At 36.3% G+C, this 22,830-nt stretch overlaps 1 protein-coding gene across 1 annotated transcript; it reads left to right on the top strand.

Annotated features, from left to right (window-relative positions):
• Positions 1–3,097: 3,097 nt before the first annotated feature.
• On the top strand, positions 3,098–5,088 carry LOC149267059 (protein NUCLEAR FUSION DEFECTIVE 4-like). The gene has a single exon (XM_089397998.1). The coding sequence runs from the start codon at positions 3,247–3,249 to the stop codon at positions 5,059–5,061; it is 1,815 nt and encodes a 604-aa protein (XP_089254124.1). The 5' UTR covers positions 3,098–3,246; the 3' UTR covers positions 5,062–5,088.
• Positions 5,089–22,830: the final 17,742 nt, after the last annotated feature.

Raw genomic sequence — 22,830 nt, 5'->3', positions numbered from 1 at the left:
TTAGAAGCAACTAGGAAGAAGCAACAAAATATGAAGAAATTGCAACAATGAATGTTGAAGGCAACATGGATGATATTGAAAATGAAAATGCCAATGAAATTTTCATGTATTGGAGTCTTGAAGTGATAAAATTGTATTATGAACTTATGTTGCAGCAAATTGATAATTAAATGATTAATGAGAAAGAACAAATTATAGAAGCTGACATGTGACAACATTCCACATTCAAGTAGATTTTTGAAGAAGTAGATGGCATGCATGGACAACCTGAAATGATTTTCTATGTTTTTATGATAAACAAGATTTTAAGATGGAAGAGTTACAACAACAAATGAAGAAATTGAAATTTGTAGGTTATGAAAAAAAAGAAAAAGATGAAACAGTTCAGAGTACACAGGATCCGGAAGAAACCAAAAAAGAAATCCACCACAAGAGTTGATGTCACAGTTTTGACTCATTGTAAGCCTACCTGAGACTTAGACCTGCACACATGTTTAAGTTATGTTATTCAAGGTTAAGCTGTGGGTGGTAATTAAGGGGGAGTGTTGAAAATAATTACCCCCTTCTCTGTCATGTCATGGACAAACCACCTCACCACACAGGGCCTCACCGCCATATTCTATTCAGCTTTGAAGGGACGCCACCGCCATAACCTGTTCAACTTTGAAGGGCCATCACTGCCATAACCATATCAATCTGAAGGGGCAATTAACCGACTTAATTTCTGTATAAATTTAGTTGACCTGGGATAGAAGAGGGATGCACAGTTAGTGTTGTAGGGCAACTACAGCTACATAATTTATGTAACAGTAGTTTCGTAGTTTGTTCTGAGACTTCTGAGGTTGCCTAGTCAGTGTTGTATGCAGCTATAGCTGCTGCTTTGACGTTTCATGGTTATATAAATTCATATTTGGTTTTTGTTACCAGTTTCGTTGTGTGGTTTGAGACTTTCAGATGCAACTCATGTTTATCTTCTGTATATAGCAGCAAGGAGAAAGGACAACCATGTCAGGGTTTTAAATATCTTCCTCATTAACGAGGAGCCTTTTGCAAGGACAAATGCTTCCAGGAGTGATGGCAATCAGGGTAATTCTCCACACTGTGGTTGGGTAAAAATTCATATCCACAAATAAAATGGTTATGAGTTCCATCTCTGCAACAGTCTGTTTCGATTGTGATAATTCCATAAAAGAAAGATATCTTACCGAACACCCCACTCTGGGTTGTGACAATTCCGTACAGGAAAAATAGTTTGTGACTGTGACTTGGATACCTTGCTGAACACCCTAGTTTGGTGTTGAGTTTAATATCCATATCCACAAGTAGGTTATAAGTTGCATGATTTTGATGTGGCATGAGTGGTCTGAGTGACAAATTTGCTCATAAATCTGTCGGAGGTAGTTCTTATAGTGTTTTGTATTACTGGTTTCTTTGTTGACTCGAGACATCATTTCTGTTCTTTCAGACAACCAAAGTCAAATCAAAACAAACATTATACACCAAACATATTGTTTCGCTGGTCTTCAGGACTAGATTTCACAACTGACAATTAACAAGCTTCTTAATTCTCCGGAGTCTGGAATTTTGTAGTATGTAGTATCATCCATGGAGTTTGAATGGAATTATTATTAGAAAGCTGTATTTATATTGACATTGCACGTTTTCATATTAATAGATTTTTTTCTTAAATCCAAATCAACGCACACTCTTTGACATCAGTGAGTCTGGTAATCGTATCTCAGGTTATGATGTTGCTCTGTGGGTTGTAATAGTGTCTTTTTTTCTTTTTCTTTTCTTTATTCAAATTCCAACTCCATTATTATTACATGCCCTTTGCATGGTTCCTACTTTGTCAATATTATATTTCAAAAGCGGAATTTCATGTCATCCGTTTCCCACCTTTGCATTAGAAAATGGTTGAGCTAGTTCTTATTTTGTGCAGAGTTACTTTGTAAAATTGAACAATGCAAATGGTCATCTTTATGTTGATTGTATTTATTGCAAATGTGCAGAAATAAGCATTGTAAATTTTGAAAATTTGATAGATATTAATGGAGACAAACAGGAATAAGCATTGTAAAGTTGATAAATATTAACGGAGACAAACGTGAATAATCTTAATTGTTTGATTTTGCTCGTAGGTGTCGATAAAATTAAAACTCAAAGTTATATTAGAAGTGTTTTGATAACTAAATTAATAATTTGTATAATAGTATAATTTGTATAATAGTTAAAAACGCAAATGATCATCTTTACATTGCTGGGATGGATTGCAAATCTAAGAATTATGGATATACAAATTGTAAAATTAGGTAAATCTGATAGACATGAGTAAAAATTGTAAATTGCATAAATTTGATACACATGAGCGAACAGAAACATAAATAAAATAAATTGTTTGATTTCTCATGTATTTCGAAAATATTCCACAATCTACCATTAAATTACACTCTTCTGATGCAGATAACTAGAGGAAAATTAAAAGCAAGTCGGCTCCAGGAACGCAGTTACCTTCCATATTTGATTAAAGTGGGACATGTATTGACAGCAATCAAGAAATGAGACTTACCTAATTCCTTGTTGACGGAAGATATTATCTCCAGATGCTCATGAATAGTGATTGGTTGGTTGATTACGACAAATGAAAAAGTGGCCAAGCTTTGGACTTTTGAGGCTGAATATACTCTCATCACAAATGAGCTATCATTTTCTAAGTAAGATTCAGATAGACTGAATGGACACGCGTAATTCACACCTTGCTGCCGTTGATCTGATCTCATTCACTTCCATCCAAGCATCGTACCACTGCCTCGTGTATTGTTGTTCTCCATCTCGCTTGCCACGAAACATCAGAAATGAATCTCCATTTCCTGTGTCCACTCCAAATATCTGTCCTCGTGGATTTCATGTCCCACCCCTCCCGATTTCCCCCAGAATTTGGACAGCTGTGTGTTACCTTGTCGCTAAGTTTTCAGCCTATAAATTCCTCACTTCAAATTATCTTTTCCATCCATCCATCCTCTTCCCATATGCTCAGGCTTCTCGATGTTACAATCTTCTTTGAAAATCCAGTGAAAAGTTTTAGTTGTTGAAAAAGTCTTCAAATTATCTTCTCCATCCATCCATCCTCTTCCTATATGCTCAGACTTCTCGATGTTACAATCTTCTTTGAAAATCCAGTGAAAAGTTTTAGTTGTTGAAGAAGTTATTGAATATTCCTATTGACAATTCTATTTTTATATCGATATGGGAGCTTTCAGTGATCATGTTATTCGAGGCCTGAAAAGCAGATGGATGATGGCCGTAGCATGCTTCATTATACTCTCGTTTGCTGGATCGAATTATATTTTTGGCTTGTATTCCCAAACTATTAAGATAAATTTGGGATATGATCAGGAGGTGATCGATACATTGGCTTTTTTCAAGGACTTGGGTGCAAAAGTGGGCATCATTGCCGGTCTCATCAATGAGTTTTGTGCACCATGGGTGCTTCTCTCTATGGGTTCAGCACTGAACCTCACTGGATATCTCATGATTTGGCTCTCTGTCACCGGCAGAGTTACAAAGCCTGCAGTGTGGCAGATGTGCATGTATCAGTGCATGGGAGGGAGCTCCATGACATTTGTGAATACGGGAATAATTGTGACGTGTGTCAAAAATTTCCCAAGAGGCAGAGGGCTCGTTATTGGGCTGCTCAAGGGATTTGTAGGTCTAAGTGGTGCTATTATCACTCAGATCTACAGGGCTGTCAGTAAGGATGAACAGCCCAGCTTTCTCATAGTCCTGGCTGCTACTCTTCCCACTTCTGTAGTGCTGCTATTGATGCCTATCGTTAGGCCTATGGAAGCTCCAAAAGAGAAGAACGAGACGAAGAATTTTTATACTTTTCTTGTCATGGCCCTGGTGCTGGCTGGCTTGCTTATGGCTTTTATTTTGCTGGAGAACTTGTTGGTTCTTCCACAGACTCTCATTCGGTTGTTTGCTGCAGTAATGATTCAGATAATCTTGTTGCCATTGCTTATAGTCATACGCTCAGAGCTTCAAAATTCAGAAAATGTTCTTCAACTGGACCATAATGATGCTTTTTCAAGTCGAAGAGAGACTGAGATTGAAGTGGAAAGCTGCTGCAAGGATATCAACTCTGCTTCCGTAGATATATCGGCAATTGTAACAGAAGGCACATCTGCTGAGAGTAGCAACGAAGTACTAGCCACTGATGATGAGAAGAAAATTAATAAAGGCAAAAGACCTCAAAGAGGTGAAGACCATACAATTCCTCAAGCATTAATGAGCTTAGATTTGTGGATACTTTTCTTGGCAACAACATGTGGATTGGGATCTACAATTACTGCAATTGACAACATGGGACAAATTGGAAAATCCTTGCGATACTCCTCTCTGAGTATAAGCACTTTTGTTTCACTTCTGAGCATCTGGAACTTTTTAGGCCGAGTTGGCGCAGGTTTCATCTCCGAAATACTTGTGCACAAGTATTCAATTCCAAGGCCCTTTTTGCTAAGCCTAGTGCTGTTAGTTGCATCCATAGGTCATCTCCTCGTTGCTTCGGGAATCCCTGGATCCCTTTATATGGCCTCCATTCTGATTGGCATGTGCTTCGGTGCACAGTGGCCTCTCATGTTCTCTATCATCTCCGAACTGTTTGGGCTTCGCCATTTTGCAATTTTGTATAATATTGGAGCAAGTGCCAGCCCTCTAGGGGCTTACTTATTCTCTGTTAGGGTAGCGGGATACTTCTACGACCAGCGAGCAAAACTTGAAGTGCCATCTAGTGCTGTTCCAGCCGCATCAAATGAGATGATATGTGTTGGGAAGTCTTGCTTTGAGATAACATTTATCATAATGGCAGCAGTTAGCGTTGTTGGTTCGGCCATTGCAGCTGTTCTGGTGTACAGAACCAGACAATTCTACAAGCAAGACATTTATGGGAAATTTAATACAGAGGCCCATCACTCGTCATTGTCCGATCAAAAGCCTCATGATGTATTGATCAAAAGGGGAGGAGCAAAGAGAATTAGTAATGATAAATTGCTTGATGTGTGACTACCAATTCAGAGTTGGTTAGTGTTTTGTAAATGGTATTGTTATATTTTGCTTCGTTGAGGCAAGGCTAAGAATCACCTGTGTTCTATTAACAAGTGTGATGGAGAGGCGAATGCTGTCCTGTAACTTTTAGATCTTAAACTTTTAATATGATTTAATGGAATAGAGTTTTATATGTATTACTTGTTGTTAGTACTTTTTATGTTGATTGTGTATTTCTATTTAGAAATATTTTGTAACTCTAAGTGAAGATAATTGTTTAGTTAAAATTTCCAAAATATTTTTGCATTAATATTACATTCCGGTTGTATTATTCATTCTTAATATTCACAAATGTTTTATCAAATTTCCAAAATATTTTGAAACTTCCTTATATACAGGGTTGCAGAGTTTCATCTACAGCAACTTTAACGGACAAGACCGACAAAACCAACTGTCAAAACAATTATATAGTTACAACATGTCATCTACCTATTTCTAGTGTAAGAGGAATGGCCATGGCCACACTTTTATGGAATCCATAATTTCCGTCTTACTGTTTGGAAAATTTTATAACTGTTCGGAAAATTTATTAACATATAAATTACTGTTTGAAAAATTTATTAATATATATAACTGTTCGGAAAATTTATTAACATATAAATTACTGTTTGAAAAATTTATTAATATATACAAGTTTTGGTGTAATGGCAAATCTCTTCAAAGGGTGTTGAAAGAATCACTAAATCTTTATAAAAATCCATAATTTCCCACCTTGAAAATAATAATTACCCGTTTGGAAAGTTTACTAATAACGGCACAAACCTCTTCACCTACCAGTCAGTCAGAACACTGTTACTGCTTTTAAAAACCCAAAATCAAATCCTCATTTATTGAAACATTCGCGATGAAATTCAAATGTCATTCTACACTACGCGATTAATCTGTTATTTATTGCAGGAAAAAATATTCAAATGCCATTCAGCACTATGCGATTTGCAGGAAAAAATATTCAAATGCCATTCAGCGCTATGCGACTAATCTGTTGTTTATTGCAGATGTTCATTCCCCACCATGATTATGAAATATTCCTCCAGCACTCATTTGCACAGTCATTGAACAAACCTTAATTAAAAGATAATATTATCGCCAGAAAATGGAGAATACATCTGTAGTTCAAGATGCTGTAGTTCCCTTTAGACTTTATAGTGTATATTGTTGTTAAAGTGATAAGACATGTGGAACTTATTTATAATTTCATTTCATTTCTTAATATTCCTTTTTAATTATATTGTATCCAACAATACCCGTGAGATCACATATTTATCAATGTTATTTTGTGACAGAATTTATCCATGAAAATATAGAGATAGAAACCTTAAATGTGCTCTACAATTTCTGCACTTTCATCTTGTTATTCTTCCATGGTTTTGTTGGGATTTGTTTTTTAGGATTCTGTGTTATCTAGCTCTCTGCATTGAATTCCTTCCTTACTTTATCTCTCTCCATTTTTACTACAATGACAAATATTAAGCTGCATTTTATTGTGTGTCAGCCACCATATCAAGACGTTTATCCTTGAGATGAATGATATTTGCCTGCATATATATATGTGTGTGTGCGTGTGTGTATGTTTAAGTCTACCTTGGTGAAGGGTCGCTGAACTAGTTCTCAATCAACATAATTCCAATTATATTAAATACAAAGCATAAAATGAATCAACAAATCCTCAAAGCACTCCTCTAAGATGTCCTAGGCATTGACCCTTTCCTCAACCTAGGGGTGTCTCTAGGAGTTACAGCATGTCCAACTAGCGAGCTACTTTGGCTTTCTAAAGCGCAATTTCTAGGAGATTTATTTTCTTATGGGGGATCACTTGTAGGTCGTTTATTTTACAAGTGTCTTCCATGGCCAATAGGTCAAGACCTTCTATTTCCATTAAGTTATCATCATCCATCATGCTAGAGTATTCAAGATGACTAGGGGTGTCTCCATCTTGTTTCTTGTTAACAACTTGAGTCATTGGAGATACCATTCCTTTTTCCATGTGCTATGATCTTGATGGTTCTGGGGTGTTTTCTTGGGCTGAGTTTGAGCTTGGGAGTTCTTGGCCTTTTGCCAAATCACCTAGCACCTTAAAGATGTTGCTAGTATATTACTTCTTAGGCGCTGAGGGTGCATTGGATTTCTTGTTATGCCGATGTTTAGAGGGGATTTTGGTGAACACTTCTTTGACTTTGGCTATCAATTTAGATGGATCCTTCTTGGGGGAATTGAGAGGGTATTCCATGAAGAGATTTCCATGTTTGTAACATTTTATGCATATGAAAGCTACATGCTCGTAGTCAAACATTAGATCCAATCAATGTCTTCAGATTCAAGGTCGATGGCTTATGGGAGAAAGCCAAAAATATTCATGTAGTCGCATATCATTGCGAAGGACATGCGTCATCCTTGCTTGGTTTGATTCAAGAGACATACAAATTTTCCCAATTTGTTTCCAATCTCAGTAGGGATTCTAGGTCCCAATACTCTTGTCGAAGTGAGTATAGGTGAACCCAAACTTGTGCCAAGGTGAAATCCTCTTTGTCTGGGTTGAAGTGCTCTACCCATTTCCTCAGGTAGAGACCAACTGAGTTGAAGAAGTAAAGGTCGCCTTCCATCATTGAGAAGAGGTCTTCCACTAGTGAGAATTTGACAGTGAAGAATCCTTGGAGTAGTGTTTCACGTCATAATGGGCCTTTGGTTTCAAGCACATGGAAATCCAACGGAGAAGGCCCTTTTCCGTAGGCTATATGTCGACAAATTTTTTATGAGAGCATGAGACTGCATGTGCTCGATGTGAGCATTGAGACAAACCAAAGGAATGAGTAGTTCGAGGATCTCAGATGACTTGGCATGGTAAATGTTGGATCCTTAGGTACGTTGAGAGTCCGAATTTGTAGAAATCAAAATTTCAACCTTTTTTTACTCCATGGCATCAACATTTTTTGATTGGAGGGGATCCATCTCAAGGAGGTTGTGTGGGATGGCAAATTAGTTAGAGGGACCATTGGTCCCTCCTCTCAGGCTGACCATTAGACAGAGGTCCTCAGATGAAGTAGTTAGAGTGAGTGGATGGGGAGAAGGGGCGTGGGCTAGGTAGGAAAGGTGGTTTGCATAAACCCTAGTAGGAGGAAGTAGAGCAAGTTGCAAAGTGGGATAAGATTCATCAGTAGACAAATTGTTTCTCTATGTGAATGTTAGTTTTCACTGTTTGAGTATTTTCAAATATCATTAAAATAACCAAGGGCTTATGGACTTTTCACAAAGCTTATATGTAACTCATTCGTGGTCTCCACACCTCACATCCCAGATATGGATCCATAGATAGGAGGGAAACAACATCCATACCATCCATCCAAACAATACAATTGAATGAAAGCTAATAATTTCTTGGCTTTAAATATTTGTTCCACACTTCCACATCTGCAAATTCTCCAAATTGTAAATATTACATTGAACTTATCTACATATGTGTTTTTGCCCCTGCAAATTTAGTGAAACTTCTATCCACACTTTTCACTTTCATCTGAGATTTTGTGCTTTTGTACCTATATTTTTTGTTTGTCTGATTTGAGTTCTAGGTTCCATGGCTAAGGACGAGAGGGTTATGTTAAATACAATTTTTAATCCTTCCTCTCTAGGACAAAGGTATTTTCTCCATTTAATTTCAAATACCAAATTTGATTTGAAGTTACAAATTGTTTCGTAGTTTACCCTAATATGTTCAGGGATATGAAAATTTAAGCCTTATATTATTGGATTTGGAGTTGCAAATTGTTTGAACTAGACAAGGAGGATGTAGTTTCTCTCCCTATATTCAGCAGTGTGGAACATTAAAATTATGTATGAGCAATTATAAACACCTTAACAACTTGTATTCCATGCATTGATATTGTTGTAAGGAAGGAAAATAACTTTGAATACAAAGGAAAAGAAGAGCGTTGTATGAGGTGTAAGTGGCCCTTATTCATTATTTTGGAAGATTTGTTCATGGAGTACAAACGAAGATATTTGATTAACAACAATTCACTTTCTAGGTGAAGCCCGACACATTTCCAGTGATAGCAACATAGTGACAAGAGAGGAGAAATTATGGCTTTTATTTTCTTCAATTGACATTGGAAGGGACTTGTTGTTTCATAGCTCCTCTTATTTGATTGTGATTTTAGTTTTTCATATTTTTGTGAAGTATTCCACAAAAGTTTGAGATTATTCACATTCGATCGACCTTAGTGGATGTCTCTATGAGTCGTGACTCTTTGCAATGGCTTAAGCTATCCGTGACACTTTTTGAAAATCCAGTAGTCAGATCTCCCTACTTTCAGTTGAGATGACAATTCCTCGGGAATTCTACTTGTCTTCGTTTCCAGCTTATATTGCCCATATTTCTAGTTGTAGGATGCATTCATGCCTTGTAATCTATTGATACTGACATGGAAAAGGAATGGTACATCAACACTTCATAATTTGTCGATACTGACATGGAAAAGGAATGGTACATTGACACTTCAATGCTGCAGCTACCATATGCCTCCCTCGTCTACATTTTTTTTTTTAATTTCATAAGTTTGCTATGTGCTTTCTTTGGCATCCTTGATGTGTGGTTAGTTTAATTATCTTAGTGACTAGGATATCTTAGGAGATGGGGATGCTCCTTCTATAGCCGTCATGGTCCTTCATGAAATCAATCCCCCCTATGTGTAAATAATTTACTTTGTACATGCATGCAATCTAACTTCTTACTTATATTATTAATTGTAAAGGTTATAGTTTAAAATTGTAAGGTTTATAGTTTAAAATGAGTGCATTTCCTCTTAGAAGATATGATTAAATGAATGTGATGACCCTTTTTTATGAACTCATGCAAAATTTTGAATTCTAACCAAGTCAAAGAAATTGTGAAACTTGGACTCATACATAATTCTAACAAAATCAAAGAAACTGTACATCCTCAACATAACTGTAAATCTTCAACATTATTTAATTAATTAGTCACCTTCTTAAGTTTCAATCATTCAATTTATCTGATTTTTGGATTTCAATATACATTAGTTCATTCATAGTTTTACTACATCTATGTTTTATTCTTTTCATTTCAAAGAGAAATATAATATTCATGTCTACCAATTTGTTGTTAAGGATTAAAATGTCAATTTTAGTAAAACAAACAATTAATATGACTTCCAACCCAATTAAAATTTTCAAGCTTTAAATTATAATATAACATATGTGAACATAATTATAAAAGAACCACTTAAGAAGAGTCACAAATCTTCAAGCTTTAAATTATAATATAACATATGTGAACATAATTATAAAAGAACCACTTAAGAAGAGTCACAAATCTTCTTGCAAAGTTGCTAGGAAAGAATGAAGCTGCCAAGCAAGAATGAGAGTAGAACCCCAACGCTGACCATGTTGTGCATACAAAATGGCCTCCTTCCTTTTCCAGACACCTCATTTGAAATGCAATTGTGTGAAATATTAAATAAACATGCAACCATATGCAAAACCCTTTGATATACATAAATAATTGATACAATGACATTCTTAAGATTTAGAATGCCTGCTAACAGGAAAAAACACAATGAAAACACCATAAGATTCAAAGCACAAATAGGAAAAACCATAAAACAAACTCCATCTATATAACATAATACAACAAAGGCATAAGCAAAATTCCTTGTAATTTCATTATATAAATATATAATATATTGCATCCAAGTAGCAACCTTACAATCACGACACATATAACATGGGGCATACAGTAGCAGAACTCAACAACATCCCTACCTGTTCATGAGCGAGTTCCATAACTAGGTAACATACAACTGAAGATCAAATAGTAGGAGAAGCATAGGTGGACCGAAAGCCATATGGATCCCTTTTGATTTCATTTCGAGGTAAGGATGAAGACATTCCTCACCCTCATATTCAAGGCTTCAATCTTGGGTTTGACAAGCATGAAAACAAACCTCTCCGAAGGATGTTAGAATTTGAATCTTGCATTTTCTCTTCTTTCTCCTTTGAAGGACCAATATCTTCTAAGATGAGACTATATTGGAGACGCCCCAAATGATGTATAATAAGGGTCAAGCATTCTAATAAGAAGATGCCCAAGATAATAAGTAATAAGGAGGATTTTCCTCTTCGATAACATTGCTAGACATTGTTGATTTAGGTAGAGAATATGTTGCAAGCTATTTTTTTTTAGTAGAATTTGGTATACCCTACTCCCAAAGTTGTACCTAGCCTTGACCTAGAACATGAGCTTGACCCTAATCTTGTGAACAACAACTTGAAAGTGAGCCTTGTTTTCAACCTACTTGAATACGAGATTGAACATGGCTTGAGTTTGAATTTGTGTGTAAGTTTGAGCTTGAACATGGCTTTTTGTTGACTATAGCCAAAAGTAGCCTTGCCAAGTTACAAAAATTGCATCTCAAAAGCATCCCTATTCCCGTTGGAAGGAGGGTTAACCCACCCAATGGTCCTCTTTGTATTGGCTGGCCCTCCCTCCCTTAAGTCGAATAGTTATCAGATCCAACCCGACCAATACGGCTCTCTCATTGTGCATTATAGAATTCTTCGTTGATCAACCAATCTAGATTGATAATTGCACAATAGAATTCTCCACAGATTGACTAGTCCAATTTGACATAGATACTGTGGGTGAGCCATTTGCCCCCCATATAGGCATATTAGCAAAGTGCAACTTTAAGTGGTGTGGTTAGGGCTCCATGATATGTTGTGGCAATAGAGTGGTGAGGCACATGGCCCTCATGCGAGGGCCAACATTGTCCATGGAAGTAGTTTTAATTTTTTTTCGATTCCACACATTATGTTAAGAAAACACTTTATTGACTTGCTGGATGATCACCTAAGTAGCCTTTCCCCTCCCGCTTACTGTCAATCAATACGAATCTTTCGTTTACCTCCCTACTATTTTATGATGCACCTCATGTTTATCTTCTGTATATAGCAGCAAGGAGAAAGGACAACCATGGCAGGGTTTTAAATATCTTCCTCGTTAACGAGGAGCCTTTTGGCAGGTACAAATGCATCTAGGAGTGATGACAGTCAGGTCTGTGTTTTCGGTTAATATTCATATCTGTTGGGGATTTTTCTGGCAAAATCCCAAAAACAAACAAAATAAACTCCACAGAGGCAATGCTTTGTTTCCTTCACTCCAGGATCTTTTGTGCACAGGGAAGCTTTAAAAAAAATGACTGAGAACAGAGTATTACACCACCATAAACAATTTGTATTCATTTAAAAAAAAAATGTCTGATACAAACTTCATCCTCTTTGCTGAGAGGGATTCACCAAAAATTACATTCAGCCATCAAAAACTAAACTCTGTCTCCACCTGAGAATTTACTGTGCTGGGTAAAATTCTCATTTACATTCACTGTTGTGAAAACATTTTACTTACTGGTGTAAAAACCTTCTTTTACATACTACTGTAAAAACAAAATTTACACATGCTTACAAAACAAATGCGCTCCTCTGCTTTTCTTTTATGCACTGCTGTGCAAAATTAATTCCCTGCTTCATGTGCGCTCCCTTATTTTTATGAGCTGCGTGCAACAACTCTCCCGTGTGCAACCAATACAACAACGAGCATATTTCACTTGGCTCATTAAAAAAAACTTAATACAAAACATATGTATCAAAACATACAATAAACATAAATAAATGCTTTACGTGCCGTAAAAAAAACTTTAAAAACTTCTACCTACTTTCTACGATTTGGAAGAGTTTCACTTAATTTCTTTGCAGACAGGAGTGGCGGTCAAACTCAAACTTAATTTTTAATCCACGCAAGTATTAAATGCTGGCTCGAATGCAACTTCGAAACGATGGACGGCGGAGAATGATGGAGCAGATCTGACGGTGGAGGAGAATATCGGGAGCCATTACATGACTGACCATTACCTCCCGAGAAGTCAGAAATGCTTACGTATGCTGAGAGCCACGCGTCTGCACTATATTGTATCGGGCTCAAATATACGGATACTGCCTTCACGCAAAAGCGGTCCGATATCCCTCAAGGTGGTTTGTGGTTTTGCTGCGCGGTTTGGGCGTTGGTACGGCTGCGTTGAAATTACATATTCAACACTCCCCTTTAATTTCAACTGCTGGGCATTCAGTCATACCCAGACACTTCCTCAAAAATTCAAAGCTTTTCTGATCCAGTGGCTTTGTCAAGATGTCTGCAACCTGTTCTTGAGTCCTGCAATGTTCTAAGACAATTTCTCCATTGTTCACCAATTCTCTGATGTAGTGAAACCTTGTATCAATGTGTTTCGTTCTCTTATGAAACACTGAATTCTTTGACAATGCAATAGCTGAGCTATTGTCACAAAAAATCACTTTCGCTTTTGCCTGCTCTTGGCCTAAGCTCCTCAACATTCTTCTCATCCAAACTGCTTGACATGTTGCTGCTGTAGCTGCCACATATTCAGCCTCTGCTGTAGACAATGCTACAATGGACTGCTTCTTAGAAGCCCATGAAATGGCTCCTGAACCCATATGAAAAACATAACCGGAAGTGCTTTTCCGATCATCTACACTTCCAGCCCAATCACTATCAGTGTATCCAACCAAATCTGAATGTTCTGAGACATTATATAAAATTCCAAACATTTTGGTACCTTTGACATACCTTAAAATTCTTTTTGCTGCCTGCCAATGTGCCTCCTTTGGCCTCTCCATGAATCTGGAAATTAAACTAACAGCATACATAATGTCAGGCCTAGTAGCTGTTAAATACATAAGGCTGCCAACAATACTCTTGTACAAACTAGGATCAAAATCCTTGCTGCTGTCCTCTCTGCTGAGTTTTAATCCCATTACTGTGGGAGTGATCACTGCTTTGCATTCTTGCATGTTAAATCTGCCCAACACTTGATTTACATATCTAGCTTGTGAGATAAAAATTCCTTTTTCATTTTGATCTACTTCTATGCCTAAGAAGTATCTCAAGAAACCCATGTCAGTCATTTCAAATTCCTCTTTCATGACTGATTTAAAATTCTCAATGAGCTGATCGTCATTACCTGTAAAAATAACATCATCAACATATAAGACAACAATTAAACTTTTACCATCTTTTTCTTTGATGTAGACGGTGGGTTCTCCTTCACACTTGTCAAATTCATTATCCAATAGATAAGAATCTATCCTGCTGTACCATGCTCTTGGCGCTTGCTTTAGCCCATAAAGAGCTTTCTTCAATTTGCACACTTTGTGCTCTTCACCTTTCTTCTCATAGCCTAGAGGTTGTTCAACATAAACCTCTTCCTTTAACACTCCATTTAGGAATGCTGACTTCACGTCCATTTGGTAGACTTTCCATTTGTTTTGTGCTGCTATGGACAACACTGCTCTCACGGTTTCCATTCTTGCAACCGGGGCGAAAGTCTCCTCATAATCTCTTCCATACTGCTGCTTGTACCCTTTGACAACCAGCCTTGCCTTGTGCCTTTCTATCTTGCCTTCAACATTGCTCTTGGTCTTGTAGACCCATTTAACTCCAATGACTTCTTTGCCTTTTGTTAGCTCAACCAAATCCCATGTTTTGTTTCTATCTATGGCATTCATCTCCTCATCCATAGCTTCTATCTATTTCCTATCTTTAATTGCATCTTCAAAATGAATAGGATCATCAACATGACAATATAAGGCAAATAAGGAATTCATTCCTTCATCATAAATGTCGCTTAGATTTCTAAATTTCTTATCTCTTTCATTTGGTGTGCAAGTGCTTGAAGACGCACTTGAATTTCCTCCTTGGAGAAGCACTTTCATTTATCCTCAATGGTGTTCCTTGCTGTCCTTGTGTTGGCGCTGCTGTTTGGGGATGCATTTCAGCCACCTCCTCATCATCTTCATCATGAGACAAATAGTTTTTAACATTAACTGTCTTCTCTATGCTTCCATCCCAAGCTTCCTCTTCAATGAATTAAACATCTCTGCTGACAAAAAATTTCTTGGTATATGGGATATACAACCTGTAAGCTTTGGATTCCTCACTGTATCCATTGAAAATACATTTCTCCCCTTTGCTGTCCAACTTCCTCCTTAGCTAATCTGGTATGTGTGCATAAGCCACACATCCAAAAACTCTCATGTGGGTGACTCCTTGCTTTCTCCCACTCCACGCTTCTTCCGGCACTTTGTTCAACACTGCTTTTGTAGGACACCTGTTCAAAATATACACTGCACAATTTACAGCTTCAGCCCAATAATCATTTGGTAAATGCTTTGCCTTTAGCATGCTCCTCGCCATATCCATGATGGTCCTGTTCTTCCTTTCAACAACTCCATTCTGCTGTGGGGTGTACCTAGCTGTAAACTGTTTGTGAATTCCATTTTCTCTACAAAATCATAGGAATTCCTTGGAGATATACTCACCTCCTCTATCAGTTCTCAAAACTTTAATATGCAGCCCGCTTTGGTTTTCCACAAATGCCTTGAAATTTTGGAATTTCTCAAACACTTCACTTTTGTTTTTAAGGAAATACACCCAAGTTTTTTTTGTAAAGTCATCAATAAATGTTAGGAAATATTGGCTGCCTGCTAATGATGGAGCTTGCATCGGTCCACATAAATCTGGGTGGATGATCTCTAAGGGTGCCTTCGCCCTTATGCTTTTCCCTGATGGAAAAATTTCTCTATGTTGTTTCGCCAAAATGCAACCTTCACATAGGCTGTCCGATTTCTCTATCAATGGTAATCTTTTTAGCATTCCTTTTCTGCTTAACAAGTTTAGACCTCCAAAATTGAGATGTCCAAACCTCAAGTGCCACAACCAATTTTCATCCTTTGGCACACTTTGGAAAGCCTCTTGGGTGACTGCTGCAATTTCTCCTTTGTTTTTCAAATCTGCCCTGATCCTGAGAGGGAACATCCTGTTCCTTGTCATCTTTATTTCAACAATGCATCTTTTGCTGGGTGCTATATCCATGATGGTGCATACATCATTTTTAAAGAAAACATTGTACCCCTTATGGACAAGCTGTCCAATACTCAAGAGGTTACATCTCATTCCAGGGACATAGTAGACATCTGCTATGGTTTTCCTTTCTCCTTGCTTTGTAAATATTTTTACCTCTCATTTTCCCATAACAGAGATTTTACTATCAGTTCCTAGTGTGACATCTGATTTCACATTTTTATCTAGGGCAGAAAAGAAGGCTATGTTTCCTGTCATATGGTTGCTGCAACCTGAGTCTAAAAACCATATGTCCTCACTGTTTGTTTCAGCCATGTTACAAGCTAACAACACATTATCTTGGCTGTTGTTTTCTCTAGTGACATTTGCATTTTGTCTATTACTCATATCATGTTGCTTCTTCCTACATTCACTTGCATAGTGCCCATATTTTTTACAATAATAACATTGGACATTGGATTTTTCATACCTTTGTCCTTGAGCATGATGTTGTCCTCTTTGTTGGCTGCTGCCTTGGCCTTGGTTCTGATTTGGGTTGCTGCCTCTTCCTTGAGCATTTGCTGGGTTGTTCCTTCCACCTCTGTTCTGGCTTCTACCTCTTCCTCTTTTGTTTCCTCTGCCTTGACATCTTCCTCTTCCAAAGGACATCTAGGTCTTGAAGGCTTGCTCTAGAGATGAGTTTTCATTTCTACTCAACCTCTGCTCATGTGTTATCAGTGATGCATGAAGCTCATCAATTGAAAAGTTCGAGAGATCCTTTGTCTCTTCAATGGTGGTGACAATCACATCAAACTTTGAGGGTAAGACCCTCAATATTTTCTCCACAATCCTCCTTTCTTCAATGGTTTCTCCATGAGTCCTCATCTGTGTGACCAAACCAATCACATGTGTGAAGAATGAGTCAATATTATCTGACTCCTTCATGCTCAAATTCTCAAAATCTTTTCTCAGCAATTGTAGTTTTGCTGTCTTAGGCTGTCTTGAGGGTTTGCCATGCTTCATTTGTTGTCTTAGCTGCTGCTAACCTTGGAAACACACTCTGGTCTACTGCTAGATACAACAACACACGGGCTTTTGAATCCTTCTTCCTATTGCTCTTCAACAGATCTTTTTCTGCTGGAGTTAATATATTAAACTCATTTTCATCTGCTGGTTCTTCAAAACCATCTTCAACTATTTCCCATAAATCTTGAGAGGCAAACAGGGTTCTCATAGTTATTGCCCAATAGTCATAGTTTTTCCCATTAAACTGTGGGAGCTGGGTGTTAAACATACCCATACCAGTGCTTGTGCTAGCCATTCCTTGCATCCTTAGTTATGCTTCATTTTCTTGACTATGTATTTTAAAACAACTGACTGCTTCTTCAGCAACACATAAAAAACTTTGTGAAATGCCTGAGTATTTTCTTGACTGAGCCTTCACTCTACTGGAGAAGATCTACTGCTGCAACAAAAGACTCCTCCCTTCAGCTTCTTGAACACTTTCAAAGAGCCTAAGCCTGCTCTGATACCATTGTTGGGGATTTTTCTGGCAAAATCCCAAAAACAAACAAAATAAACTCCACAGAGGTAATGCTCTGTTTCCTTCTCTCCAGGATCTTTTGTGCACAGGGAAGCTTTAAAAAAAATGAGTGAGAACAGAGTATTACACCACCATAAACAATTTGTATTCATTAAAAAACAAAATGTCTGATACAAAATTCATCCTTTTTGCTAAGAGGGATTCACCAAAAATTACATTCAGCCATCAAAAACTAAACTGTGTCTCTATCTGAGAATTTACTGTGTTGGGTAAAATTCTCATTTACATTCACTGTTGTGAAAACATTTTACTTACTGGTATAAAAACCTTCTTTTACATACTACTGTAAAAACAAAATTTACACATGCTTACAAAACAAATGCGGTCCTCTGCTTTTCTTTTATGCACGGTTGTGCAAAATTAATTCTCTGCTTCGATGTGCGCTCCCCTATTTTTATGAGCTGGGTGCAACAACGCTCCTGTGTGCAACCAATATAACGGATGTGCGCTCCCCTATTTTTATGAGCTGGGTGCAACAACGCTCCTGTGTGCAACCAATATAACGACGAGCATATTTCACTTGGCTCATTAAAAAAAACTTAATACAAAACATATGTATCAAAACATACAATAAACATAAATAAATGCTTTACGTGCCGTAAAAAAAACTTTATAAACTTCTACCTACTTTCTACTATTTGGAAGAGTTTCACTTAATTTCTTTGCAGACAGGAGTGGCGGTCAAACTCAAACTTAATTTTTAATCCACGTAAGTATTAAATGCTGGCTTGAATGCAACTTCGAAACGATGGCCGGTGGAGAATGATGGAGCAGATGTGACGGTGGAGGAGAATATCGAGAGCCATTACATGACTGACCATTACCTCCCGAGAAGTCAGAAATGGTTACGTATCCTGAGAGGCACGCGTCTGCACTATATTGTATCGGGCTCAAATATACAGACACTGCCTTCACGCAAAAGCGATACGATATCCCTCAAAGTGGTTTGTGGTTTTGCTGGGCGGTTTGGGCGTTGGTACGGCTGCTTTGAAATTACATATTCAACAATATTCACAAATAAAAGGTTATGAGTTACTTCTCTGCAACAATCTTTCTCGATTGTGATAATTCGATACAAGAAAAATAGTTTATGACTGTGACCAACATACCTTGCTGAACACCCTATTATGGATTGTGAATCCCCAATTCATACTCATCATTTTGACTTGGAAATGTGATTCATACTTTTAAGACGAACACAAGTGAGTCATATTGGCTCAACGAAGCATTCTTTCTATAAAACACAGAAAACAAACACCAAACATTTATTTTTGCTGGTCTTGCTGACCAGATTTCACAACTGACAACTAGCAAACTTCTCAATTGTCCAGAGTCTCTGAAATTTTGTTGTATGTCGTATTATCTATGGAGTTTGAATAGAATTATTATTTGAAGCACTATTTATATTGACATTGCACGTTTTCATATTAATATATTTTTCTCTTAAATTCAAATCAAACTCACACTCTTTGACGTCGGTGAATCTGGTAACCGTAACAGGTTTTGATGTTGCACTGTGATTTGTAACGGTGTCTTTTTTCTTTTCTTTATTCAAATTCCAACTCCATTATTATTACATACTCTTTGGATGGTTCCTACTTTGTTAATATTATATTTCAAAAGCGGAATTTGATGTCATCCATTTCCCACCTGTGCATTGGAAAATGGTTGAGCTAGTTCTTATTTTGTGCAGAGTTGGTTTGTAAATTTGAAGAATGCAAATGGTCATCTTTACGTTAATTGTATTTATTTATTGCAAATTTTAAGAATTGCAGATATAAGGATTGTAAATTTTCTAAATTTGATAGACATTAATGAAGACAAACATGAATAAACTTAATTGAAGAAGTATTGATAAAATGAAAAGTCAAAAGTAATATTATAAGTGTTTTGATAACTAAATTAATAAATTATATAGAGTTAAAAAATTCAAATGATCATCTTTACATTGCTGGTATGGATTGCAAATCTAAGGATTATGGATATAAGAATTGTAAATTAGGTAAATCTGATAGTCATGAGTAAAAATTGTAAATTGCATAAATTTGATTGATACACATGAGCAAACAGAAACATAAATACAATTAATGGTTTGATTTCTCATGTATTTCAGATTTTTGAAATGTTCCACAGTCTACCATTAAATTACACTCTTCTAATGCAGATAACAAGAGGAAAAATAAAGCAAGCCGGTTCCAAGAACGCTGTTACCTTCCATATTTGATAAAGTGGGACATGTATTGACAGCAATCAAGAAAAGAGACTTACCTAATTCCTTCTTGACTGAAGATATTATCTTCAGATGCTCATGAATAGTGATTGGTCGATTACGACAAATGAAAAAGTGGTCAAGCTTTTGATTTTTGAGGAGCAATGTCCTCTCATCACAAATCAGCTACCCTTTTCTAAGTAAGATTCAGATAGACTGTTTGGACACGTAATTAGCACATTGCTGCCGCTGATCTGCTCTCATTCACTGCCCCGTGTATTGGTGTTTTCCATCTCGCGTACCACCAAACATCAGAAATGAATCTAGATTTCCTCTGTCCAGAGTCCAAATATCTGTCCTCGTGGATTTCATGTCCCACCCCTCCCGACTTCTCCCCAGAATTTGGACAGCTGTGTTACCTTGTCGCTAGGTTTTCAGCCTATAAATTGCTCACTTCAAACTATCTTCTCCATCCACCCACTTCCCATATGCTCAGACTTCTCGATGTTACAATCTTCTCGATGTTTGGTATAATGTTTTTATAACTACAAAAAATGGTAGGGTTATTAGGAAGTTGTTCTTCATAAATTTGTTGTAATGTTTTGATGAAGTGGAGATTAAAATATCTAATTTTATCATTAGTTTTAAAATGAACCTCACTAAAATGTGTAAACAATAAATGCTATGCAATTTGTTAGACATACCAAGTCATAAATACATCGTCATTAATTATCGTTAAAAGAAGAGAAGCTAGTGGGAAATGAAAGATACCAATCACATAGAAGTCCAAATAATGTATGTACAAACAATAACATCATCATTCTTTATCAACTGAATATAAAAAATTCTCAGAAATTGGTAAAATTGTTTCAACAAACTCATGGTTCCATCACTATCAGATATAGGAAATATTTCTAGTGGGAAATTTGGTAATTGGTGTTTACTTGTTTGTAAGGACAATGGACTTATTGGTGGTCTATGCCTTTGATTTCATTGCATATGATAATTTCTTTGGTCTTCATTATGTCTTTTATTTACTCTTTCCTCATGATTGCCCATCCTTGTTTCATAAGGATCTACACTGGAGATGGAGTTTGATATGGTTATAGGACCCTTAAAACATTTTGAACTACACAACTTACAAACTTCTACCTTTCAGTAGAATCATCTTGCTCAATCTTCTTGGGATGGAAATTCTTGTTTAGGTAGAAGTTACCAAGATTGTTCAAGCTCTTCTTGTGTTCATGCACATTTTAGGATCAAATCGTAGAGCTCATTTTAAATTCTTCTTTGATCCTCTAATCCTATGGGAATCCATGACTATACGTTATTATTTGGACAAGTCATTCAAGAAATAGAAATGTTATTAGTCCACAAACCAATATTCTTTTAATATTCAACAATAAACATTTAATTGAATTTAATTCATTGATAATTGTAATGGATTTGCAAGTGGGTTAATTTTCTATTTTTTTTTAGAAGGAAAGATTCACTAATTTCCATTTTTTATAAAACTTATTCGCCAAATTTTATAGTGTAAAATTATTTTACATTAATAATTGCCAATAGTTTATAGAGATTGTATACATAATAAGAAATTTAGATATTTTTATAAAAATATCCCCAAATATTTTACAATTTGCATATTAGTGGCCAGTAAGAGTCACCAAGGTTTCTAAACTTTATGATAAACTTCCATCCTTAAAAATTTCCTTGGTACTCTTTGTTTATCACTCACGTAATAAAATTTATTTCATTTGAAATAATAATGTTATCCATTCATAACATCAACTCCTAAGAAAGGATTCTATGGAAATACCAAAATAGTAGATAAATGATTTTAACTATAAAATGAAGAATAATTCATCTATTCCTTATGACCATTCATCGAGATAAAGTAAAGAAATAGTTGAAGCAAAACCATAAGTTAGAAAGAAAGACAATAGTCCTTTGCACATATCTTAAACGCATACTTTAAATCTCATGCTTTAATGAAAGTTAGAAGTCACAAAAGTTATGAGCTCATGAATAACTTTTATGAAGCTCCTTTTGAAGAATAAAATGTGAAAGAGAGTTTTATAAAGCCTTTTTTGAGCTTATACATATTTGCAAAAATTTTATAAAGTGAAGTTTGATTTTTTTGCCAAAAAAAAAAAAAGGTTTTATTCGAAAAGAGTTTAGGATTTTGAAAAGGTCGGTTGATAAACAATTTTTTTTGTGTTTTGTCAAATATGATAGTGTTTTGGGTGAAGATTGTGTCTTACAAGGCGCATATTAAAAATCATATTTTTTTTGGTGATATGGAAGATAGCCTCAAGCAATCATGAAAGCACCTATAAGACAGAGGAAAGACAACAGTCGTGGGTCGCAAAGTGCGACTGAAGAAGATTAAGAAAATGAATCGTAATGAAGAGGCAAAGATCATTGCCATGTGTAGAGAGTTTTAGACCGGAACCGAGGAACTGAGAAGTCTAATAGAAGACAAAGAAAAAATCGAGGGTGATTGGTGTAGCTTTGATTTGCTACCACCACCTATGTTTACTGTTAAATATTTTTATTTTTGAGTTATCAAAATGTAACTTTTCTTCGAGCTAAAGAGTTAATTGAGTACCAGTGTAATAACCCATATGATGAAGTATGTGATTCTTTAGCATTTAATTTTATAAAACAAGGATTGGATGAGATGTTTTTGTGCAAGGTAGCAAAAGCTACAACTTCTAAGGAAGCATGGAATATCTTGGAAGCAAAATTTCGTGTAAGGGGGAGTAATCAAGTCGAAGATAGTAATGTTGTAGCAGTGGTTGAAGATGATGGGACCAGCCCTCTTAACCTCATAGCTAATCAATATTTAATGGTATGATTAATTTAAGAATAAAATAAACATATATATTTTGCTTTTGATTGCACATTCAATTAGTGAGTACCGTGGTTGGTGTGAGGGAACACTTGTCCCTACCTCGAACTCTGCTCTCTCGCGCTTGGTTTACACCCTAA

The sequence above is a fragment of the Pinus tabuliformis genome, chromosome 6 (assembly GCF_031772625.1).
Source record: "Pinus tabuliformis cultivar Carrire ecotype Pingquan chromosome 6, CPIR1, whole genome shotgun sequence".
NCBI classification, from domain to species: domain Eukaryota; kingdom Viridiplantae; phylum Streptophyta; class Pinopsida; order Pinales; family Pinaceae; genus Pinus; species Pinus tabuliformis.
Note: the sequence above shows the minus strand (reverse complement) of the source record. Positions and strands in the feature narration are given on the sequence as shown.